Source organism: Ursus americanus, chromosome 8, assembly GCF_024610735.1.
Source record: "Ursus americanus isolate L20-20 chromosome 8, mUrsAme1.1.p, whole genome shotgun sequence".
Classification (NCBI taxonomy): domain Eukaryota; kingdom Metazoa; phylum Chordata; class Mammalia; order Carnivora; family Ursidae; genus Ursus; species Ursus americanus.
In genome coordinates, this window is record NC_142134.1 from 66,527,209 (window position 1) to 66,553,703 (window position 26,495).

General features: G+C 39.7%; 1 protein-coding gene across 1 annotated transcript in view; it reads left to right on the plus strand.

The window, feature by feature from the left end:
- The window catches only part of ADGRA3 (adhesion G protein-coupled receptor A3), a 124,170-nt gene that overhangs the window by 84,668 nt on the left and 13,007 nt on the right, over positions 1-26,495 (plus strand). The window contains exons 11-16 of the mRNA XM_045771479.2: positions 3,916-4,077; positions 6,420-6,623; positions 13,878-14,091; positions 14,302-14,510; positions 24,181-24,305; positions 25,411-25,534. Coding sequence (XP_045627435.2) covers positions 3,916-4,077; positions 6,420-6,623; positions 13,878-14,091; positions 14,302-14,510; positions 24,181-24,305; positions 25,411-25,534 — 1,038 coding nt within the window. The remainder of the gene's footprint in view (positions 1-3,915; positions 4,078-6,419; positions 6,624-13,877; positions 14,092-14,301; positions 14,511-24,180; positions 24,306-25,410; positions 25,535-26,495) is intronic.

Genomic DNA, 26,495 nt, shown 5'->3' on the forward strand with positions numbered 1-26,495 from the left:
AATAGCAATAGGTAATAATAGACACTTAGCCAAGTTATTCCAGCTACTCTAAATTCCTGTTCAGAGTTGGTAGTTCTTTTTCCAATTGTTGAGTAAATGGGTTGAAGAACATATTCAGCACCTGCCATTTGGGGAATGATTGCCTTTCTTTATAACTCCAGAAATAAGGGTTTCTTCTTTTTTTTCTTTTTGTAAGATTTTATTTATTAGAGAGAATGAGCATGAGCAGGGTTCGAGAAGGGAAGAGGGAGAAGCAGACTCCCTGCTGAGCAGGGAGCCTGATGCGGGGCTTGATCCCAGGACCCCGGGATCATGACCTGAGCTGAAGGCAGACACTTCATCGACTGAGCCACCCAGGTGCCCTAGAGGGCTTCTGTTAGAATGAAATTCACCCCCATTCCTGTTTATTAGGGATATGTAGAATATATCCTAGGATGCTAATAATCCATGAGTTGTATAAAATGAATAGGCTCTGGACTACATTGAGGTTGATTATATATTGGACTTTCTAATTCTCAGTTGATCTTGTTAATGTCTCGGGTTTGGGGGAAATGCCCTTTGAGAATGTCTGAGTCTATTAAAATAGGGTGTTTGGATTAAATCCCATTACTCTTCATCAGATATCACTCTGGTACGTTTGTTCAGTGAGGTTATCATAACCCCTAGTCACTTATAAAAAATGCGTTTACTGGCTTGTTTTGTATTTTCCTCAAAGATTATAAGCCACCAGGTAGATCTTGTATGTTTCTCTTACTGTTGTATCTCCATTGCTCTGGACAGTGTCTGGCTTACCTTGGTCCTCAATAAATAGTCAGTGAGTTAATGGAACTGTGTAGCTATTGGCTTCTACAGTAGGAGTTTTACTACTGAGTAAGGGTATAAATATAAGTGAGACATTGTGTTTTCTCTGTCCTCGAGATGTTTACGTTGGAAATAAAATAAGGAAAGAATTGTGATATACTATGTTAGGGGCATTAAGAAGTCAGTAAACTGTTTTTAATTGAATGAAGTGGCAGCACTTTAGAGAGTAGAGAAAGGCAGTTTTGCTGGATGCATTGGTCCTATTTATATATGAACACAGACTTTAAAAAGGCACCCCTCTCTTTAAATTCAATTTAATTTTTTGTTTTTTACTGAGGTGTAATTGACAGATAACATTATATTAGTTTTAGGTGTACAACATAATGATTCAGTGTCCGTGTGTATTGTGAAACGATCACCAAAATAAGTTTAGTTAACATCCATCACCGTAGAGTTACAACATTTTTTTCTTGTCATGAGAAAGATCTCTCTTAGCAACTTTCAAATATGCAATACAGTATCATTCAAATATGTAATACAGTATTATTAACTGTAGTCACCATGCTGTACATTACATCCCCATGACTTATTTATAACTGGAAATTTGTACCTTTTGATTCCCTTCACCTGTTTTGCCCACTCCCACCTTGGGAAACACCAGTCTGTTCTCTTGGTGGTTTTTTGTTTCATTTTGGTTTTTTGTTGTTTTCTCAAGATTCCATGTGTAAGTGAGATTCTATGGTATTTGTGTTTCTCTGTCTGACTTATTTCACTTAGCATAATACCTCACGTTAAGTTCCAACCATGTTGTCCAAACAGCAGGATGTCCTCTCTTATGGCTGTGTAATATTCCAGTGTGTGTGTGCGTGTGCGTGCAGCCGTGCGCACACATCACATCTTTTTTATCCAGTCATCCATTGATAGACACTTAGGTTGTTTCCATATCTTGGCTATTATAAATAATGCTGGTATGAACATGAGGTGCTTATGTCTTTTCAAATTAGTGTTTTCATTTTCCTTGGATAAATACTTGGAAGTGGAATTGCTGGAACGTATGGTAGTTCTGTTTTTAATCCTTTGAGAAACCTCCGTACTGTTTTCCATAAGTAAGTGGCTGCACCAATTTACATTCCCACCAGCAGTGCACAGGGCTCCCCTGTCTCCACGTCCTCATCAGCTCTTGTTACCTCTTATCTTCTCGATAGCCGTTTTCACAGGTGTGAGGTGACCTCTCACTGTGGTTTTAATTAGCATTTCCCTGATGCTTAGCCATGTTGGGCACCGTTTCATGTACCTGTTGGTCTCCTGTGTGTCTTCCTTGGAAAAATGTCTATTCACATCTCTACCTGACTGTTAAATCGGATTGTTTTTTCTGCTGTTGAGTTATATGAGTTCTTACCTATTTTTGGATATAAATGCACCACCCCTGTTAACACTCCTTCTAGAACTATCTTCAAAGAAAGGACTGTGCTGGAATTGAAATGTTAAAAAAAAAAAAAAAAGGAGCAATAAAATAATGAAGACAGCTAACCAGGCATGGTTTCAGGAAACTAGTATTTATTATAGGAACTTAATCTTCACAACATTCAGAAAAGATAGGATTTTTATTACCCCCCTTTTTACAAATAAAGGAAGGCACAAGAGCTGAAGTGTCCAGCTCAGCCAGCGCGTCAGGATTTGAAGTTGTGTTCTTCAGCCCTGTCCTCACCCAGTTGCCCCATCCCATTGCGTTCCAGTGTTGCGATCTGGTGGATTTCTTGTCTCGTTTGTGAAGTGAACCATGGGTGGGATGGACCCAACATTTTCCAGTTCCACCTCAGCCTCATATTATACATCTCGGGAAGAGTATTGGATGCAGAACAGGGTTGAAAAACTCATCTGGGATCTTCTGGGATGATCAAAAGACATCTGCTGAAAGGGCCTTGGCTTTCTTGCTTGCCTTTGGGGCTTAACACCTTTGGTACTTGCTTCTTGATTAGAGGACCAGGCAGCTTGTAAATCCTCTGATCCTGCCTCTGGAATGCTTTTGTAGTTCTTTCTGCCATCGATCTCCCTCTCATGAACATTATGCTCGATACCAAACCCCCTTGACACCAGTGTGTCTCGTGAGCCTGGACTGTTCCTTGCATTTCTCTGACATGGGACATACAAGTCAGTGTCAACAAGAGTTAATGGACACTTTGCTGGCGTTGTCTGACAGATGTTTACATCTGTGAGTGAGGAACTGAACTTAATAAAAGGAATTCAGTAAATGAAACAAAACAAGTGCTGGAAAAGTGAGCCCCTCTTAGGATCCGTTTATTTCGTGGCCCTGGATCTGAAAGCATTCATCAAGCTGGAAGGAACAGAAGAAGTTCATTCGAGGTAGTGGAAACCGTATGTGCGAAGACCCATCCGGTGTCCCAGCCCATGGGGGGAACGCATAGTAGCTGGACACACCTAGAGTTTTAGACGTGACAGGATACTAAAAGAGGTGGCCATGTGTATTTCTTAATAGTCATACTGAGTTAACACTTACACAGAGGGGCGCCTGGGTGGTGCAGTCGTTAAGCGTCTGCCTTCGGCTCAGGGCGTGATCCCGGTGTTCTGGGATCGAGCCCCACATCAGGCTCCTCTGCTAGGAGCCTGCTTCTTCCTCTCCCACTCCCCCTGCTGTGTTCCCTCTCTTGCTGGCTGTCTTTCTCTGTCAAATAAATAAATAAAATCTTAAAAAAAAAAAAACAAACCACTTACACAGAAAGGGGTGTTTATAAATGTTTTCCCAAAGAGTTGAGATCTCTTTAGTCTGGGAACCATGGGCCATCTTTCCCTTCTCCTTGATTAATTTAATTGCCTTTTTTTCCCGCTTGTCAAATGGGTTACCACCTGCCATCCTTCACCAATGAGTTGGTGATTATTTACTGTTGGGAGCTAAATGTTACCAAATGGTCCTAACCGAATGTGCTATGCCTATCTGAAAACGTTTCAGTGAGAAAAAATAAAGTGGCCATTGGGTTTTCACGTGAACATGGAGCCTGAAGGCCAATCTGGGTGTCTCATTGTGATTTTGATTATGTGTAAAACATCCTGCATTGGTTTTAAGAGTCTGTCTTTTCCCTCCTGCACACCTGCTAGCTAGGCGATGTGATGGTTGACATTGCAAGTAATATCATGTTGGCTGATGAGCGTGTCCTGTGGCTGGCACAGAGAGAAGCGAGGGCCTGCAGTAGAATTGTTCAGTGTCTACAGCGCATCGCGACCTACCGATTAGCAAACGGAGCTCATGTTTATTCAACAGTAAGTGTAACATTGTTCTAAAATTCCAAGAAAAAAATTCCTTGAAAGTCAACTTGAACTTAAAAAGCATAGATTTTTTTTTCCTTCATGGTAGGGAGGGTATTTTCTATTACTGCCGATTATTGCAGAATTTTCTGTTGTCTTAACAGTTTAAAAGCTCATTTTGCTTTTGAATAATCTATTTTTTTGGTACCTGGAAAATACTTTCTTAATTTGCCATTTGAATGGTTCTCACCATTTAATCTAAAACCAAATCAGCACACGGTAGGTTTGCTTACTGTCTGTCATCGACCTACCGTCCAGCCCAGCGAGTGTTCTGTTCTGGCCCTGAGGGATGCTTTGAGAGAGTGTCTGATTGCTTGCCCAGGTTCCAATTTCAAAAGAGAACTGGGAGGCCCTCCAACCCTTGTGAACTCTTGGCATTTCCAGTCGGTCTCGCTCTTGGAATGATGGGTTTTTATATTTAATAATCACTCAGTTAAATAGTATTAAATTTTATTTGTGCTAAATTGAGCTGGTGTCCTGCTGACTTTTTCTAAAAATGTGGTGAAATGTAAATAATGTGTCATTCCCTTATGACTCACACTCTGATCTGGTCCATGGTTTTCATTTCCTAACTATTTCAGTGAGTTCATAGAATATTCTAGACTTCCTCCTGTGATTTTATACAATTAAAGATTACTGTTTTCCCAAAGATCGTTGGGATCTTTTTGATGATACCGTGTTTTATTGTTCCTTTTGCTCAATGAAGTTTAGGATTACCTCCTTGAGTAGTAAATGGAATGGAGGAGGGCTACTGTGACTGCTGTCCTAACAATGTAGTTCAGGGTTTTCTCTCTCAGGTAGTGACCTTACTTGAAACCAGCTTGCCATTTTTATGGCCACATTTGGTCCTACCTGGCCATTTAGATCCATTTTAAACCCCATGCTTTTGCCTAACTACTCAGCTCCAAGAACTTCTTCCTTTCTCTGACCCTCATGGGTTCTTCAGAGAACTCAAGGATATAATAAAAGTGCATTGTAGGTGTCTACACTCCACTTCAAAGTGTAAAAATTATGCATCTATAATAGGATACAGCTTCCAGGGTACCTGAAAACTGCAGTTTTCTTTCTTTTGACATATTTGTCATAATTCTGTGTATCTCTGCTCAGCGAAAGAATGGAATGTCATTTGTTAACAAATACAATTGAAGTTAGTAAGATTTTTCACAGTGTGTCATCCGTGCGACAGAAGCTAAGGCTAAGACTTGTTAATCTTGAATATTTGGGGGAACCACCAGTTCTTTTCTACCATGCATATGGTGCTTGGCAGATTCTTTGTGGCCTTTTATATTTTTTAATTTGTATCTTATCTTCCTAATAGATTTTACACACCTTACACAGAAATTTTATGCTTAAAAAATTTGAAAAAGAGGACACTGTCTATATAGTTACTTAGAATGGTGCCTTGCCTATACAGTAAGCTTCACTTAGTCATCCTTAAAGAAAGGACGGAGATGCTGTCTGCCTGCAAAGAGTGAACTCGATCTCCCCTTAACAGAAAAGAGTGAATGTGACATGAAGTGTTGGAACAAGGAGAGTTTTATTTTTTTTGTTTTTTTGTTTTTTAATTTTACTTTTTAAATTTTTATCTAAGTAATCTCCACACTCAACGTGACTCCAACTCATGACCCCAAGATCAAGAGTCGCGTGCTTTGCCAGCTGAGCCAGCCAAGTGCCCCAGAACGAGGCGACTGTTAAAAGTGTATTTCTCAGGGATGCCTGGGTGGTTCAGTCGGTTAAGTGTCTGCCTTCAGTTTAGGTCATGATCCCAGGGTCGTGAGATCAAGCCCCACATTGGGCTCCCTGCTAAGTGGGGAGCCTGCTTCTCCCTTTCCCTCTGGCTGCTGCTTCCCCTACTCTCTTTGTCTCTGTCAAATAAATAAATAAAATCTAAAAAGAAAAACCACTGTATTTCTCAAACCCTAGTACTCCTCTTGTATTATTATTAAGGGAGTCCCCTGATTTCTCTAGTTTGTTTTTTTTTTTTTGTAAGACACTTTCATTTTTAGCTTATAGTTTCCTACAAAGTGCTCTTTAAATGATTTTTAATAGATTTCTCACTTATCTCGGATCCTCCATACTTTACGACTTGTCTCCTCACTTGGTATGTGTCTAGTTTAGAATATCCTTTTGTTTTCAGCATCTTTTTTATGTGCCAGTTACCTGCACAGTGTCTTTGTTAAATTAGGAGGTGAGCTTTTGCCTCTAGCTTATGTACAGTGTTTTGTGTTTGAAAACTCTTGGAAAGTGCTTTTCCCTCATGCTGTAAATCTTTCATAACTCCTGTTTGACTTTTGAAGTATTCACCCAATATTGCTCTGGAAGCTTATGTCATCAAGGCCGCGGGCTTCGCTGGGATGACGTGCACCGTGTTCCAGAAGGTGGCGGCCGCTGACCGGACAGGCCTTTCCGAGTATGGGAGGCGGGACCCGGATGGAAACCTGGACAAGCAGCTGAGCTTTAAGTGCAATGTCTCAAATACGTTTTCAAGTCTGGCACTAAAGGTATGTTATATTCTAGAAGCATTTAAGACCCTTTACTGTTAGTGCTGTCAGATTAGAATACTCAAAATGGTTTGCTTTGCAAAATAACCTTATCAGAAGCTATTTGGCGGTGGGGTGGCTATTGGTATTATTTGGCTGTTGTTTGAAAAGAAATTCAGACGAGGAAGGGACATGCTATGATTTTCATGGGCCTACACACTTTTGCCCTTTGGACCCCATTCTCCACACAAAAATATCAAAATCACATTTTATGATTGCAAGTGGTAAAAAGATGAATATATTAATACATATTAGAACATTTTCTTTGACCTGAAAGTTCATTTTTATGCTCCCGATTTTAAAGACATGAAAACATTTTCGTAGACCTCCTCAAAGTATTGTGTGCTCTTGGCTCTGTGCCCACTGGACCTAATGGAAAAGCCAGCCTTGAGATCGGGCACTTAATCAGGCAAGCTGTGGATCAAGATTTTTGGCAAAGAAGTGCAAACATGTGATCTGTCTTCAGAAAATGTGTGTTTTATTGCAGCAAGCAAAATGAAAAGCATTTTTATTGAGTTTTAACATTTGGGGTAAGGATGTGTTTCACTAAACTACATTGAAGGTACAATTCCGACACCCTAATGGAACCTACATTTTCTCATTTAGCTTTGTGTGGCCATGTGTAACTATGTTCTCTGTGGATTTTAATTACATAGTACGTTCTTTGTTTGTGGGTTGTCCCTGAATTATATCACAACCAGTATTGCATTCACTTTAAAGGCTTCATGCTAATTGATCAAACAGGTGTTAGGTGTCCTAGTACTTTGTGGGGACTCAGTAAATATTGAATGGCTGGCTGGCTGGATGGACGGATGTGGGCACTCAGTAAATATTGAATGGACGGATGGATGGATGGATGGATCCACATGATGAATGAATGAATGAAAATTAACATTATTTTGTTATACTTTGCTGTGGGTGACCTCCATAAGGAGAGCTGGTTTGCCAAATTTAGAAATAGTCCACCCCCCCACCCCAAGACAGTCTCAGCTAGGTCGGAATGTCTATTGATAATATATTTACTTGATATAACATACTCAGAGGAAAATTGGCAAGATTTATTTGTGACTCTTCGCTCTGGGAGGGTACTTAACGCACCCAGCCATACTCCTGCAAACCTGCTGTTTTCCTTATTGTGTTGTTCGCCGGTAAGAACATACCACAGAAGGCAGAGAAACAGCATCGCACACCAGCCCAAGAGAGAGAGGCATGTGTCTTTGAGGAGCACTTAAAATTGATGAACCCTTCTATCTTAGATGATCATAGTTGGTAGAAAGGGATTACAAATGATGAAACCCTACATTTCATCAATTTCACAAGCTACCCTTCTGGGTAAGGAGAGTTTCTACCTGCCAGAGTAGAGAGCTTTAAATGAACACACTCAGATTTGTCAATTTCATACTAGTCTATCCTTTTAAGATCATCTGTGGCCAGAAACCAAGGACACATTACACTATTATTCATGCTTCATTGATGGACATGATTAAACCAAGTGAGAATGGAATATATCCTTCATGACATAAAATTAGTTAAAAATTATAACATCAACAGAGCAAAATGCTTTAACACTTTAATAGAAAACTTACTTTACATTTTTAACTTTATTATATTAGGGCAATTTTTACTCTCTTTGCATGTGTTTTTTTTTTTTTTAATGCCTTGCATATACTAAGTAGATATCGCTAACACCTCCTAATTGATGATATTACCCTTGAATGGGAGAATATGCTAACATATGAAGTTAAACCTCTAAAAAGGCAGTTCTGTTAGCAATAGGAGCCTCACTTGAATTGCTCCCTATGTATTTCTTCGATCTCTGCCCTTCTGTCTTTGTACCATCACAGTCTGGTTTGGAATTCTGTATTACCCAAACCATTGTGACTTCCCATTTAGTCTTTGGGTCTCTAGGCTCTTCCTTAAAATCCATCCTTCTCATACAGATTGGTCTACCTAGGCCTACCTGGTGTTCGACCAGCATGTACCAATGCAACCAGGATAGTCAGTAAGATACTGAAATACTTCCTTACCCTCTAGCAAAATTAGCTGCTGTGCCAGTTCCTGAGTGCCTCCCCAGCTGGTCCTCCGAGGAGCACCACCCAGTCCGTCCACCCTTTAGCAACTGAGGGCCTCCAGGAGCCTTCCCATTTGCAGAAGCCGTGTAGGTTGTCCGTATCTGCATCATTTCAGGTGGTTCCTATTGTTAGCATTATCCTGGATCTACCCAGCATGGAAATTGACCTTGCTCATTCCCTGATAGATACTCTGTGTCTGTCTGGAGGCTGGCCGTGGGTAGCCTTCTCATTTGGCATTTATCTGCACTCCTGCCACATAACTCTTCCTGCCCTCTTTCTTCGGTCCAGTAACAGCAGACATCCTTTGGCTTCTCTTCCAACCGTCGGCCAGTCTCATGCTAATTCTTCTAGAATTCCCAGCTCCTCCTCTTCCCTTTCCCGGGCAATTTGGCTGTGTGCAGAAATGTCACCTTCAAGAAACTGTGACTGAATACGACCCTGTCCGTCCTCTCCTACCCTCATCTCCTTTATTTCTCTTGCATACTTTGCCTGTAATACTCTTCTCCTCTCTTTGTCATTGCACGTGATACACAGTAGCCAAATGGGTTTTGTGGCTCCTTCACCAGACCGAGGATCGCTTGAGGGCAGAGCTAGGGCTTGAGTCAGCAGTGAGTTCCAGTGCCTGGCCTCAGTCGGGGGGCCACGGCGAGACTGAAGTAGCTGTCAGCTGACTCTTACAGCACCGAATTTCTGCTGTTGTCTTCACCGAGTGCTTCCTTCCCCCGTTAGTACCATAACAGACTATGCTAGCATCACCAGACAGTACCTGTTTTCGATACATGACTAAGAGCTTTTAGAACTCGCTGGTGTTTTGAGTTCAGCTGTAATATAGCCTAAAAGACTGGTTCTTTAATGTTTTCTTGACTGTAATGTAAAAATCAGTGTTTCTCTATGCATTCCCTATTTCCCTCATTCTCAACCCCTAGGGTTTTAGCCCAACTAAAGTTCTTTAACTTTCCAGACCAGTCATTTATGTCTTCATGCCCCCTCCCTCCTTTTTGCCTCTTCTCCTGCCCTCGGTCCCACACCCCTGCCTGGTAAAAGCCTTGCTGCTGTGTTTCTAAGACTCCATTCAAATAGTACCTTCCTTCTCTTCCTGAGAATTCATCACTGCTTGTTAGTTTCATAGTGCCTTGTTCATCCTCCAGAATAATTAGAAGCTATTATGGATAGCTGATTAGAAGGTATCATGGTAGGTTGAGTTATAGTGAGAAGCCATGGGATATGGTGACAGAGAATGTGGTCTCTTCTTCTCCCCCACTTAACGGCTGTGCAAACTTGGGAAAGTACCTTAACCTCTCTGAATCTCAGTTCCTCATTGGTTACATAGGCATCATGAAATAGTACATAGCTCAAAGGGTTATTGAGATGATTAAATGAGACAAATGTGTAGACGTTCATAATAGTGTCCAGCACAGAAAAAGCACTTAATAGATGTTCTCAGTATTGTTTTATTGTTGTTGTCTCTCCCTTGTTAGATTATGAATGTTTGAGGCAGGGACCATGGCTTACTCATCGTGTATCTCCAGAGTGCCTAGCACAGAACAACGAAACATCCAATAAATACTGCTGGATAAAATTTAACAGCCAAAGCTTTAATTAGCAAGGAAAGTTAGTTAAAAACTTGATTCTGAAGGCAAACGTAATCCCTGTTAATTTTTAGCAGTGAGATAATCAAAAAGTGGTACGCACTTAATAACTAATTATACACAAGAAAATCAGGACGTATTGTATCTATCTGTTTAAAATCAAGTTAAGACAACATGATTACGTTAGTATTTTTATTATTTGTTGTAGTATTTTACTGTTTTAAGGCAGGTGCCTCTTTGACTCGTTCCAGTTTTACTGTTAGAATTCTATAGAAGTGAGCAAAATTAGGATTTCAGGAAATTTTAATTTATTAATTCCACAGTAGCAGAAGTTCACATTGTTTCAGAAGGAAAGGTGTTAAAATCTAGTGGAAGTATTTGAATTAATATCCTTTATGATGTGTATTTTCTTCCTGGTTTAATGTCATTGTAAGTAGGGAAATATACATGAATTTTGCAAATAAAATAATAAAATCTCCATGGTAACATCCATTTCATGTGTGTTCATACCTTGTCGATTTTTAGTATTGAAATTAAGACTTAAAATGAAGTGTGGAAGTCAAAATATGTTGAGGTTCTAGGTGATTGTTGGTAAGTCCATTATTTGAAGGCATTTTCTGTCTCCCCAGCCTCCAGATAACCACCCGTCACACTGAGGCAGTAATAGTCATAAAAGTACCACCCACGGTTATGTAGTCTCTTGTGCTTGTCACGGTCATGATCCCCTGTGGTCCTCACAGCCATTTGTTAGAACGATCATTCCACGCCTGTGACAGAGGAGACCCAGAGAGCGTAAGCAAAATTGTGCCGTGTTAGGGGCCACGAAGTGCTGAGGCTGGGACCCACATCCTGGTTTCTTGTTTCAGATCTTATGTTCCTTTCCTAGGGGTGGCATATGACCTGCAATAATGAACATGAGACCCCAAAAACATATATTTCCCAAGGGTTTTAAGAGTGCCTTTTTCTGATTCCTTAGCTGTACTTGCCACGTCTGTTTCCATTGCAGTGATTATTACATTTTAGAATGAATAGATGGTTAAATAAAATGACAGACTGGTTCCTTGCCTAGAGGTCAAGTGGCAAAAGGTAAAATCATGATAAATGTAACAAATGGGTGTTCCTCGGTGATTTGGTTCATGAGATTCACAACTTTTCCATAATAAACAATCACTTCTTTTAAAGAAATGAAATATACAAATATTATATTCTTACTATAAAAATCCAGACATCATTCATCATTGATTCAGTTTTTCCAGCGCTCCTAGCCATCCTCTGTCCATCCCAGAGCCCCTGTAATTATTATTGAGGCATATTCCATATTGGACTTCAAAGGGTATTTTAGAAGCCAAAGTATGTAGCTTTCATCTCTCGGTGATCTGTTCATACTCCTCTGACTTTTTATAATTTGTTGTTGTTTGGATGGTTTTACAAGTGTAAACTTTGGTAGAAAACATTTTCTGACTTCTAGAAATCATAGATGTCATTTCCTCTTCCAGCTCTTTTAGAAAATGCCAGTATGTCTTCTTTTTAAAATTAATTTGATAACCCATAACACTTTCCCAGAGAGTTGTGCTTTGCTTTTGAGTCATTTTGTGTTCACGATAAAGTTATTTTATTGAATCTCATAGTTCTTAAGTTTTAATAAATGTCTAGTATGTTAACGCTTTATCAGGATTTTGACCGAGTTGATCTGTTGATGTTTTTCCTTTTTTGCATACCTCATTTCACACTTCAGATAAATTTATATACAGAATAGAAATTTACTGGATGAATTTATAACAGACTTTGTGTCTCCATCAGGTTATTAATTATGTTTCTAAGTGAGAATAGTAGAAACCTTTTTGTGAATGTTTCTTAGGCAAAATATTTCTACCAACTATCTTCTTGGCATCTCCAATTTAAAAGAAGTATTCAAACTTCCAATACTCTATCAAAATACTTTATTCAGCAGATATTTGTGTATGTCCAGTGTGTTCCAGCATTGTTCTAAGCACAGCTGTTAAAAACTCATTTTAAAGTTAATCACTTGCTTAAATAGAACCTTTTTAAAAATATGATCATGCCATACAGACTTTCATTAGTTTAACAAACAGTGGGTTACTTTTATCAAATACATGTGCCAGGAACAATTATTAACATAGGGGGTCCGGAAAAATAAGTGAGATGATCTGCACTCAAAAATCCTGCCACTGTAGTTCAAGGGGCAGACAGCGAGTTGCACTGTGATATTGCACGTATTAGTTGCGCTACAGATGTGTGCAGAATACCACTTGAGGCCAGACGAGGGAGCAGCTCACTGGAAAAGCAGTGTACTGAGGAGTCATGTAATTAATCATCCAAAAAAGCCCCACGTTAAGGATGTCTTTCTCCTGGCTGTCCCCCGCTCTTACTCTGATCCATCTTTAACATTGCCTGCAGAATTATCTTGCTAGAAATCAGATCTACCCCGTTCAAGAGTTTGCCAGACAAAAGAACAGCAGAGCATTTCAGCAAGGGGTCCTGGCGTGTGCAGCGCTCACAAGTGGCATAAAAAATGTAGGAAATCTCAAGGCTTGATACATTCAGGGTGGCCAGGTTACAGGTGGTGGTATAGGGAATGTTAGAGAAGAAGTTGAGATGTAGATTTTAGCCAAATCATATGATGTACTTAGGATTGAGGGGGCAGTATTCTCTAAACGTTGGAGAACTGGGGTGTTCTTTAAATGAATATAAGATCAAATGTGTTTCTTAGGAGGAAATTCTGTTGGCAATGTGGACATTGGATGGGAGAGAGATTGATGTCAAGAGAAAAACTTTGTGATCAATTCTTAAAACAGGGAATTTTTTTAAGTGGTTAATTATTTGCCTCCTTGGTATACAGATTTATTTTTTATCGACTGCTGAATAAGGTATAGTTTAACAATCCCTAATAAAGAAGTATGTCAAACATTCAGTGATCAGCCAGCATTTCCAGCTGTTCTGTTTGTTACTATGTTTTTCTAACTTGATTTCTAACATGTTTCTTAGTCTCAGGGGCACTTCTGCTAAAATCAGAGTTTGCTTGACTCTAAGTTTCTATTAAGTCTGTAGGATTTCTTTTTGTTGACAGTTTGAATCCATCCTAAAACCCCTTAGAGTTCCATAAGTCCAAATTAATTAAACTCACATTGGCAGTAAGCTGCATAAGTGCTTATTCTATAATTGGTCGTTGCACAATTGATAGAAAGAGTGATCACCGAGATCCCTGATCTGTTTAATGCTTTTGACGTCAGCAGTATTTGTTACCATGGGAAAATTCACTTTATTGTCTGAAATAATTCCTTGTTTATGACTTTAACTCTTTGAAATAGAGTTTGCATTTCTCTTTATTTTATGCTTCTTCTGTGCTTTGGTGTGGAGTTCAGATATTTCACGTCCCTCATAAATTCTTCTATTAAATTTCGTATACATCCACTTAGAAAGCTGTTCAGTAGCATGCAGTTAGAAAACACTCGTGACCATCTGAACTATTCTTTCTGGTTCCTGCACGCTAATATGGCAACCTTTCTCTGATTTTGTTTTTTATGTATATTCAGAATACTATCGTCGAGGCTTCTATTCAGTTTCCTCCTTCCCTTTTCTCACCAAAGCAAAAAAGGGAAGTCAGACCCACTGATGACTCTCTCTATAAGCTTCAGCTCCTCGCCTTCCGCAACGGAAAGCTTTTCCCAGCCACCGGGAATTCAACAAATTTGGCTGACGATGGAAAACGGCGTTCGGTGGTTACCCCCGTGATTCTCACCAAAATAGGTTTGTTACGTGGTTTCTGGTCTCCCGTAGTGACTGGACAGTGGGACTTTATGAGAGCCCGTACCTCAAAAATGCTTATTTTTGTCCCTTCTCATTTTAATGAGTCCCTAGTGAAAAAAGATACCGCAGAGTACCCATTAGTGTGTAAGTCGACGTTTAATTGTTTCTGAAGTTTGTTTCAGAAATATTTTCATTTCCCATTTTCTCCAGATGGTGTGAACGTGGATACCCACCACATCCCTGTTAATGTGACGCTGCGTCGAATCGCGCATGGAGCAGATGCTGTGGCCGCCCAGTGGGATTTCGATTTGCTGAACGGACAAGGAGGCTGGAAGTCAGATGGGTGCCATATACTCTACTCGGATGAAAATATCACCACCATTCAGTGCTACTCCCTTAGTAACTATGCAGTTTTAATGGTATGGCAGTTGTTAACTTTATGCATAAACACTGAATTTCCTCATTTTTTCCCTAAGCGTAGTTAAGCTCCGGTGAAGATTCTTTTTTTGACTTTTATTTTTTATTTATTTATTTATTTTTTAAAGATTTTATTTATTTATTTGACAGAGATAGAGACAGCCAGTGAGAGAGGGAACACAAGCAGGGGGAGTGGGAGAGGAAGAAGCAGGTTCATAGCGGAAGAGCCTGATGTGGGGCTCGATCCCATAACGCCGGGATCACGCCCTGAGCCGAAGGCAGACGCTTAACCGCTATGCCACCCAGGCGCCCCTGACTTTTAATATAAATTATTACCTTTTTTTAAGAGGTGATATTTGGGGTAATTACGAATTTAAAGGGAAATTAAGTGACGACCAAGTGCAATGTATGGGATTGAACTTGGTTATAGAGATTTTCAGTAAACTTTATAAGTCAATCAGTTCCACTAAACTTTGACTTTCTGAAATTTGAAGACATTTTGGGTCCATACAGTTCAACTCTTAACCAGGAAAGAATGACTCATTTGCCCAAAGATACACAGTGAATAATGAGAGATTTTCCTTCTTTGCCATCTAGCCTTTTTCTCGCACTATACAGCATAAGTTTTAGACTCTTGAATTTAGAGTAATTATGGCAATTTCAATTTAGTCACGGTAAGTGACAATATGCCCCAGGTCATGTCTTTTCACTGTTAATGCTAATTGAGCTAATGTTGTTTTCTGTTATTTACCTATTCATACCTGTTAGTCTGTGGTAGTTTCTTTAGTCTCAGGGAAACTAAAATGTGTAGATGTATATAAATTTGTATATGAATGTATGGGTGACTTAAGTGTGTCTGATTCCTGAGCTGGTAGGTGTGAAATTAGACATACTAGTTGATATTTTATATGACAGTATATATATGGAGTACGTAGACCTGCATTTGGAGAACAGGGGAAGGAATTACTTAGGAACCTGAAAGACGGTTTTGAGAAATGGCATGAGGCCAGCCTGGGAGCGAGGACGCTTATGTTTCTGTTCCTGCCTCTAGCTCTGAATCTGTTATCTAGATGTTATTTTATCAAAGCACTAAATAATCTTGAAACATGATATATCTTACTTTTTGTAAGTTCTTCTTTTCTTAACAAAACAAAAGCATGGGGCTCCTGGGTGGCTCAGTTGGTGAAGCGTCTGACTCTTGAGTTCAGCTCAGATCATGATCTCAGGGTTGTGGGATCGAGCTCCCGGTCTGGCTCCGGGCTCAGCGGAGAGTCTTGTTTGGGATTCTCTCTCTCCCTCTGCCCCTCTGCCTGCTTGAGTTCACTTGTACACTTTCTCTCTTTCTCATAAATAAATAATCTTAAAAAAAAAAAAAAAACAAAACCCAAAAAGTATATTTACCACTAGAAGTGATTTTGAAGCAAGCCTGAAGTAGAATAGATTTTCCTGAACTCCTTTTTTGGTTTTCTCTTTGCACCTCAGTTAAGTATATACCATACCCAGCATCTGGTCCGACAGGCAGAGGAGGGAACAGACTGTTAGCAGGGCGGGAGGATTGTCTTTCAGTGACCTCCGTGAATATGTCTGTTTTTTAGGTCGGCTGACAGTGGGTGGAGACCACACCAGGCAGACTACTTGTTTAAGTCATTTATCCTTTTCTTGTGTATAGTTCTTGTTGATAAGTTTAGGCTTCTCCCAAATAGAAGGTGTTTGATATCTGTTACATTTGAGTCTGGTTTCTCTAAGTTCACATTTTATTATTTTGTAGTGACCTTTCACATTCAAGCATGAAGCAATAAAGTAGGAAGCATTTTCTTTCACTTTTAAAAGTGTTTTATCGTTCAGGTTTTAATTATAAAATAACCCGAAATTAGGAAGTACTGGAGGAGAAATAATAGAGATAGAGCAGTGTCTGAACTTTATATTAATAACTAGAGAAAATGGGCACAATAAATGAAACAAGACACACAAAAGGCATTTTATAAGCTTCATTGTTAATGACATGATACTGCACATGTGAAACTTTTATTTTTATTTAATACTAGTTAAAAGCGTCTATTTTTGAACTTCCTAGATGTTCTTCTAAACTATTTAAATTGGCATAATCCTTTTCTAGAAAGAATAAGCTATTTTATCTTTCATGCTTTTAATCTTTTAAAAAATGTAATACACAATTCTTTAAAGCTAAAATACAGTACTGAGATATTTTTCTATTTTCAAAGAATATCCTTTGCTCTTTTAAAATGTAACTGTGCCACCTAGAGGTAGCAAAGTGAAATGTATCTGAAACTGTTAACAAAAATTACAACAAAGTTAGTATCTGGAATTTTTAGAATTGCTAATTAAACATGAAGGCGGAGCTAATGAAATTACGCCTACTCTTGAATAAACCTACGTCTGAGATAAAAAAGGTATCTTCTAAGTATTGGAAATCAGCATCTTTTTTCCTTACCTGACACTATTTTGAATAATTGATAAAATCCTATTTTTCTTGAAAATTGTCTTAGTACATGGCTTTCTGTAGCAAATCTAGATTCCTATTCTGGCAGATAAAAACCTTTTCCTGATCGGGTTTTAAAGAACTTTGTATTAAAACAACGAGATAGAATATATTTGTTTGTAAATCCGGAATAGATACCATGGTTTGGTTCAGTACATGTCCTGCTGTAACCAGTTATGTATATCCCAGGTCACCATGGGAGCCAGAGAAAAAACTTAAGCGCAAATTGGGTTTGTTTGAAATAAATGGTCAGAAGTAGTAGGAACTGAGGCAGAAAGATTTCTGGAAGCTGGGGTCAGTAGGAGATAAAAGAAACCTGAGTAGTAAGGAGGTAACGTGTAGGGTCAGACTATTTGTATTACTTCATACTCAGTCGGTGATAGTAGGAAAGATAAAATAGCCCCTGTACCGTGATTTCCCCTTTTGTTACTGTGTTCACACAGAAATACAGGAAACTAGAGAGCTCTCATTTGTTATTACATCCCTCTAGTGCAGCTTTGAAATTTTGTTTGTATAAAACTTGCTGAATGAAAGCAAACTTCAGCTTCACCTAGGCTATAATTAAACATGAATGCTAGCAACATTGTTTTAATATAATTCTTATGTAGGTACTACATTCACAGGGATCAAATGTCTTAATTATTTCTACACATTAGCATATAGTGAAAATTTGACCTCCTCCCCTCTCTCCCATCACGGTCATTATCTGTACAAAGTAGGTAACCTGTCACTAATAGAAGTTTCCTGCCTGTTGTTGAAGGGATTTTCATGTATACTGAAACAGAATATCTAGTCCTGTCATCTTCCATTTTTGCATGAGGGCTGCATGCTGCAAACATTGTTTCAACTGTGCTTCCCCCCCCCCCCAACAAAACAGTGTATCTTATGACAGTGATGGTGTCCTTGGAATAATATATCTTATGATACTTAGGATGATATGATGCTGCTGGCTAATTTTCATTAAGTACTTATGTTCTAGGCATTCTCCTACATGCATTACCTTCTTTGGTCATTGTAGCTACTTTATGAGGTCTAGTGCTCTTATCATTACCCCCAATTTACAGGTAGAGAAACTGGGGCATAGTGAGGTTAAGCACTGTGCCCAGATTTGCAAAGTTAGTGTTGGAATCGAGATTTGAATTCAGCTGAAATCAGACTCCAGAAATCAATGTTTTTAATCACTCCACTAAATCTCCTCTCTGAAATCTTCCTATATCTTCCTCATTTTTTTTTTTTAAGATATATTTATTCTAGAGAGAGCAAGAGAGAGAGCACAAGAGCGAGTTGGGGGAGGGGCAGAGGGTGAGAATCCCTGCTCAATCCCATGACCCATGAGATCAGGACCCAGGCCAAAACCAAGAGTCTGACACCCAACCCACTGAGCCACCCAGGCGCCCCAGCTTCATTCTTTTTCACCACTATTATTTTATGCTCCTACCATGATTTATTTAGATATTCCTCTGTTTCCAGTAATTGCCTTGTACAATATTATTTCACATATTTAATAGAAAATCTGCAGGATTGGTTTTCTGAAGTGGTCTTCAAGGGGGACCGATTTTGTTCAGTGGAGGTATTGAGCAAAGTGCACAGATAGATCTTAGGTGTAATGATATTTTTATATGAATATGCACCTTTGACTACCATCAAGATCAAGATTTTAGCCTGAGCGCTTGTTAGCTCTCCTATGCTTCTTTCTGGTTAATCCCACCACCATCTCATGAGATGTCCCCACCGCCTGTGTCTATCACCATAGATCAGTTTTGCCTATTCTTAAATTTTCATAAAATTGGAATTTTACAGTATATACTCTTTTGTGTCTGGTTTCTTTCCCATCATTACATCTGTGAGATTTATCTTTGTTTTTGCATGTGGCATTGGTGTATTCTTTTTCATTGCTACACAGTTCATTGTGGGAAAATACTAGAATTGGTGTGTTGCACTTTTGATGGGCATTTGGGCTGTTGCTAGGTTCTGGCTATCAAGAGAAAGCTGCTCTGAGTATTCATGTACATGGTTTTTGACGGACATGGGCACTCCGGAGTGGAATTACTGGATGGTAGGCTATCCGTATATTTAGCTTTTGGTAGCTTATGCCATACGTTGACCAACGTGGTTGTTTTGGTTATAGTTTCAACAGTAATGACCATTTTACTTTTTCCATATCCTTGCCAATGCTTGGTAGCATAAGTCTTTAATTTTAGTCTTTGGTGGTGGTTTTATGATATGTAATTGTGGTTTTAATTTGTTGTTCTCTGTTGACTAATGATGCTGATCCCTTCTCCATTTTCTTATTGTCAATGTGGGTATCCCCTTTTGTGAAGTTCTTGCTCAGATCTTGCCTGTTTTCATTATCTTTGACTTTCAGTTTTTTTTTTCTTTCAGTTTTATAGAGACTGACATGCAGCCCTGTGTAAGTTTAAGTTATACAGCGTAATGCCTTGACTTCCACATATTATGAAATGATCACCACAATAAATTTAGTTAGCATCTGTTATCTATATAGATACCGAAAAAAGAAAGAAAGAAAAGTTGTAGGCTCTACGCTCTCAGCAAGTCTCAAATATCCCCTACAGTAGTGTTATCTTATAACTGGGAGTTTGTACCTTTTCACCACCTTCATCCAGTTCCCCCTCCCCCATCCCCTGCCTCTGGTAACCACAAAAATGATCTCTATCTCTTTCTCTCTCTCCTGTTTGTTTTGCTTTGTTTGTTGTTAAGATTCTGCATATAAGTCTTGCCTGTTTGTAATTTGGTTATCTCTTGTTTTCTTACTGACGTATAGGAATTCTTGGTATGAGTGGTGAATAGGAGTTCCTTGTTGGATTTATGTGTTCAAGTATCTCTCCTAGTCCATGCCTGTCTTTTTTGAGTTTGAGCGGCTATAACAGAGTACTGTCGGCTGGGTGGTTTATAAAGAACAGAAATGTATTTCTTACAGTTCTGGAGGCTGGAAGTCCAAGATCAAGGTGCTAGCAGATTCGGTGTCTGGTGAGGGCTTACTTCTTGGCTTATAGATGGCGTCTTTTCCCTGTGTCCTCCCATGGTGGAAAGGGCAAGGGAGCTCTCCAGGGTCCCTTATAAGGTGCTAATCCTCTTATGAGGCCACTCTCCTGTCCTGATCACCTCCCAATAGACCCCACCTCTTAATACCGTCAGATTGGGGATTACTATTTCAACAAATGGATTTTGAAGGGACACAAACATTTTAGTCTATAAAAGTGCTTTTTCCTTTTTCTCTTAAGGTTGTCTTTTTATGAACAGAGTTTCTTAATTTTTCTCAAGTTTTGCTTTTTATATCTTGTTTAAAAAATTCTTTCTCTACTTCAAGATTATGGAGATATTCTGTTTTCTTTAAAAGCTTTGTTGTTTTTTATCTTTTACATTTAAGTCCATGATTCGGCTAGAATTGACCTTTGTATATGGTGTGAGGTAGGGGAGCAAAATCTTGAGATTCTTCTTCTTTTTCCCTTAAGGGAAAAATTAAAAGCAGTATAGAAGTCATAGTCTTTTTTTTTTTTTTTCCTGATTTCAGATCTATTTTTAAATTTTATTTTATTGGTAAACTTCTTAATATTTCTCTGAACTCTGACAAACAGAGGGGATTTCTTTGTATTTCCTTCCATTGTACAGATCCTGGCAAGTTTAGATAATTACTGATTTATAATTTTCCTTATTATTAATATAATGATGATGAATTGATTATTTAAAACTATCAATGAGGGGTAACCGGATGATGGGCATTAAAGAGGGCACTTGATGTGATGAGCACTGGGTGTTATATACAACTAATGAATCACTGAATTCTACCTCTGAAACTAATAAGATACTGTATGTTAATTAATTGAATTTAAATAAAACTTAAAAAAAATAAAATTGCCAGTGGTTTTATATTTAGTAAATCTTGGGTTAGAAGTAACATGTAAACGTGAATGTTTATCAGTTTAACAGAGATTTTCAAAAACTCTTCTTCCATTTGGGACCTCATCATCTTCGTGATTTTTTTTTTTTTTTAAACATACTTCCAGGTGTTTAGATACTCTCTGCATTGGTGAAGTTAACTAATGTGAAAAACTGTACTTTTCCCTTCCTGTCTCCGTTATTTTCTTTTTAGTGATTTTCTATTTAGTGATTTTCTATTTAGTGATATTTTTGTTATAGTATCACAGAGCTTATGTGTTTACTAGTATAATTGAAAAATAATTATGTTTCGGATTTCTGCTTTGTTGTTTAGATCTTTAACTTCTCTACCATCTAAATCTTCTCAGTTGTCTCAAATAATCTTCTATTCTCATATTTTAGTGCCGTCAAGATAGGTTTTCTGGGGCACCTGGGTGGCTCAGTCATTTTGAGTGTCTGACTCTTGTTTTCAGCTCAGGTCATGGTCTCAGGGTCATGAGCTCAAGCCCTGCGTCTGGCCCCATGCTCAGCATGGAGTATGCTTAGGATTGTTTGTCTGCCTTTCCTTCTGCCTCTTCTCCTGCTCCCATACACACTCACTTTCTGTCTCTCTCTCAAATAAATAAATAAATCTTAAAAAAAAAAAAAAAAGATTTTCTTAGCTTAATTTGTTTTCTTTATGTCTCAGGTCTGTAACCAATGGTGAACATTTGACCCACAGGCTCCGTCCCATGAGCTGCTTTCAGTGGTTAATAAGACTTGCGTAGTAGCCTCAATTTCCTTCTTGGCCCTCAAAGCCTAAAGTACTTCCTGTCTGGCACTGTACCCCTTTCCTTAGGTCAGTCTGTCGGTGGGGGTTCTCTTCCATTTGGGCAGGTCAGTTTGTGGTGACAATCCAAAATGTCCCAGAGGAAGCACGCCCCACGGGACCAGTGACCAGAGCACCTGTGCCTTCCTTCAGTTGTGACTCGGAATTATAAGAGTCCTTGCCCTTTATTTCACCCTCCACTTTCTTTCTTATACTGTGTTCTCTTCACTTGACTTTTGAAAAGTACTAATTGCTTTTAAATGTAAATAGTATATACAATATATTTTGAGAACTGAGTTGGCACTTTGATGTTTCATTAGATATTACGTGGCTGCCTGTGTTTGTTAGCTCTCCGACGAGGCCTGTGGAGGGCACATTGGCGTGCCCTCCCTCGGGCCCCTGCCCAGACCCGGGGATTGGTGGTGTCTTCACTGTACAGGGAGGCAACTGCTCCAGGCTCAGGTGGCCAGCAAGTGAGTGGTGACATGTTATTGAACATCTCCTAGAGGAAAGTCAAGTACGTGGTGCGTGGCAGGAGTCTAGAGGCCAAATCCCAGATATTGAAAGTTTATCTTCAGTTATTAATTCTGCACTGGTCTAGTAGCTTCTTGTAGAAATTGAGAGGAAGTGTGTCTGCTTTTACTAGCATCTAACTGGTTCTCATTGCCCCAGTGTTTTTTTGAGTTTTCCCGTGAATATTCTGGGCTTCTGGCGAAATGTGAGCGCACAGAGACCCTGGGCGATAGACGAATCGCGTGAGCATCTCACAGGGGCAGATTGTGCAGACTTCATGGTGCTAGGCTTTTTCTCTTGTTTTTCCCTCTTTCGGTACTCAGTTTACAGCCTGTCAGCTCTCGAGGGCTGGGACTATGTTCTCTGTTTCGCTGAGTATCCAGTGCTTGGCACAGTGCCTGGCCGTGGTGGGTACCCAATTAACATTTGTCAAATAAATAGATGAATTGCAGGTTTGAGACTCATCATGGCGTAGTGGAGCTCTCAGACTAGAATTCAATTTCCCACGTTGTATCTCCAGTTTCCTATTAGCTGTGATTTTTGTCAGGCTCCGTGGGCCTCTGTTCATCATTTGTTACAGTGAGGGACTTGTTACGGTCTTTTTAGATCTATAATTTGTGTATTGTCGACTTCCGATTCTTTAGGAAATGTAGGTTTCCCACGTAGGTTTTCTAGATGAGTCAGGCATCTCCGGATTAAAAGTGCATTTACTGTGAACGGCTTCCTGCGTCCATCCAGCTGTCATATTGTAGCTACCAGAGTCAGTTGAGAAAGATAATTTCGGGACAGGATCTGGTGACTCTACAACCCCTATTTTCTGGTGTGGCAATCGTGGCCAGGGTGGAGGCACCTGCCCAGCCAGCTTTCATCCTTTATAAGGAAGGAAGCCTAATGGTGTCAACAGTTTTCATTTTAGTCGGGCACTGTCTGCATTGTGTTTGGGAGCACAGACTGGCAACCGCGTTCCCTTGGACCTCATCATCGTGGCACTTACCCTCTTTGTGCCTCGCTCGCTCAGCCCTTACAGCGGGGCTGGTAGTATACCTAGCTCGTAGGGTTACTCGATGTAAAGTGCTGGCCCGGTGCCTGGATTATGATAAATGCTATAGAAGTGCTTTGCTGTTATTTACAGTATAGATTTTTGAGTTCTTCACTCCCAAAGCCGTGTTGCCTTTATCATCGTCAGACGTTGTTGCGATCTGATTGTGAATCTCTCTCCCCTGTGACGGGCAGTTCTTCAAGTGCAGGAACCACGTCTTACCATTATGTCCTCAGTGCTTTACACAGTGGTCGGTCCGCTAGTGTTTGTTGAACTCGGTGTTGAACTTGACTGTGCAAATGGTGAGCAAGGCCCATCTAGGCTTGGTTGACTTGGAGGTACCACTGTGCTGTGCCTTATCACAAGGCTGCTGCTGTCTCTCCATGATCCTTGTAGCAAAGTCAGTACTCAGATTTATCTACATCTCAGATGTAGAGCAAGGGTGTGTGTGTGTCTGTGTGTGTGTGTGTGTGTGTGTGTACGTACGTATGCAGGTGTGTATTTACGTATACACACACATCATACGTACATGTGCCGTAAGTAGCTTACACAGTGGAAGTTAGGAAGGCAGAATAAGGTGTGAAGAAGATAACATGAAACATTGGTCCTTAAGTAAAACAGACATGTGGGGCACCTGGGTGGCTCAGATGGTTGAGCGTCTGCTTTCGGCTCAGGTCATGATCTCCGGGTCCTGGGATCGAGTTGGGCTCCCAGCTCAGCGGGGAGTCTGCCTCTCCCTCTGCTTGTGCTCTCTCTCTCTCTCTCTCTCTCTCTCAAATGAATACATAAAATCTTTCAAAACAAAACAAAACAAAAACAAGGAGATGTGCGGGTCAGAGCGTGTTCACCCCTGGAGAAAAATCTCCGCATGTCCAGAAACGTGCTGCTGGAACGGAGCTTTCTCTTTTCCCTCAGGACTTGACAGGGTCCGAACTCTACGCCCAGGCCTCCAGTCTGCTGCACCCCGTGGCTTACACTACCGCCGTCATTCTCCTCTTAAGCCTCCTGGCGGTCATCATCAGTTACATATACCATCACAGGTAAGAAAGGCAACTTGGCGGTGGGGGACTTCGAGTGGAGGGAGTTTATTTCACGTTGAATTAGGATAAAACTGAGGTGAACACCACGCTATCCTCCTGAAGGAAGAGCGGTTACTTTAGAATACATACAAGCCTCCTTCAGTTCATGCAATTCGAGACATATGTAATGAGTCCAGGAGATGGTAAATTCACCTTTTATAGCGTTCAATCTGTTTGTATCTGGGAAAGAATATGGGAGGTATGTGTTGGAGGCTGGGAGGTGGGGCATGGGGGCAACAGTGGGTGAGGTGAGCTGGAGACTTGTCCTGTGGAGGTGTCTTCCAGAAGCCGACCGTGGTGTTACTTCTGTTTTATGACTGTGCATGTTGTGATCGTCTTAATTTTATAGATGGCACTTGTAAGACAGTTTGTGGCATTTAAGCATGAATATGGTTTCTGTTAATTGGAGGCAAAGCTACAGAAACTTATTTTATGGCAGGAAATAACAAACTAGAAGGATTTGCTAAGCAGAAATTCACTTTACAAGAAGTTTTGCTAGGATGTATTTTCCAATTTAAGCTAGACTTATATGGCATTTCTTGACATTTAGTTAAGAAACAAAAGGAGATTTTGATATTAAAAGAAAGAAAGAAAGAAAGACTTCAACATTTTGTTATGAAAGGCCAGGAGGAAATGTACTGGGCGTTTAGACCGTGTTATCCTAGTAGGTCAAGAAAAGCAGAGATTGGCACCTTGCAGAAACCTCTTGGAAGCAAACAAGTATTCCAGCTGTCATAAGACATGGTAACTAACAGAAGCCCAGATATTTCTTATTATGGAGAATTTGTTTAGCCTTTAGAGGGTGCAATAGTTCCCTACATGACTTGTCTTTTTTAGTCCATAGAGTGAAATGTTAAGAAACTGTATTGAGTTAAATGAGGTCTCAAATTCTGTGGGTGTGTGTGTGTGTGTGTCTGACACTACATGCATTTTAAGTAAAACGTTGAAGCATAAAACATTTACATTCGGCCTCTTATGCAGCTGGAATGGCTAACTTGCGGATGAAGAGCAGAGTGTCCTGCCTCACATGAACTAGCCTGAATATTAATATTTTTCCTTTTCACAGTTTGATTAGAATCAGTCTCAAGGGCTGGCATATGCTTGTGAACTTGTGCCTGCATATTTTCCTGACCTGTGTGGTCTTCGTGGGAGGAATAACCCAAACCAGAAATGCCAGCGTCTGCCAGGCGGTAGGTCAGAGGGAAAACCTGAAATGGGGGGGAAAAATGGCATTAGAAAGTAATTTCATGTTTTATTAACTGTAAAAGGAAGCATGTTTTTTAAAGTTGTTTTTCTTTAAAGTTAAACTGAGTGTGTGTCACTCACACGTTTTTAACTGGTGTGCTCTAAGTTTTGAACTATTATTTCACAGCCAAACATACGACTTAGGGAGCTTGTCTCTTTATCCTTGGGAATTCACTGCTACTTGTTACGTCTTTTATAGTGCTGAACATTTAATTTAAAATATTTGTAAAACCCTGGCTTGGGCTAAGAGAAAAGTGATATTTTCTGAAAGTAGGGTTTTATTTATTTACTTATTTGTTTAAAGATTTTATTTATGTATTTGAGAGAGTATGAGTGAGAGAGAGAGCACAAGCAGCGGGAGAGGGAGAAGCAGGCTCCCCACTGAGCAGGGAGCCCGATGCTGGGCTGGATCCCAGGATCTGGGATCATGACCTGAGCCGAAAGCAAACGTTTAACCAACTGAGCCATCCAGGTGCCCCAGTAGTAGGGTCTTAAAAATTATTTCATCTATTTATGGAAACAACAGGAATTTAAAACGATTTAACTGTAAGATATAAAAATCAGAAACTTCTCATGTGGTAAGCATGAAAAAATTTAAAAAAATTCAACTTTTAATTTCAAATAAATTATTATATATGTAGCCTTAGTGAACAGTATTCTTCTGGAATATGTCTAAAAAAATCAAAACTGTTCAACATATGAATAGACATCAAAAATTGTACCTATTTCTTATATTTGCATATTGTTTTCCATATGCATGATAGGAAATGGTACCATGTAGTAATTGAGTTAGGACTGCCTGGATTTGGGTCTCAGGTCTACTTTGCTGTTTTTATGGGCAATTTATTTAACTTTTGTTTTAATCACCAGTAAAACCTAACAAAAGGTTTACCCTCTTCACAAACT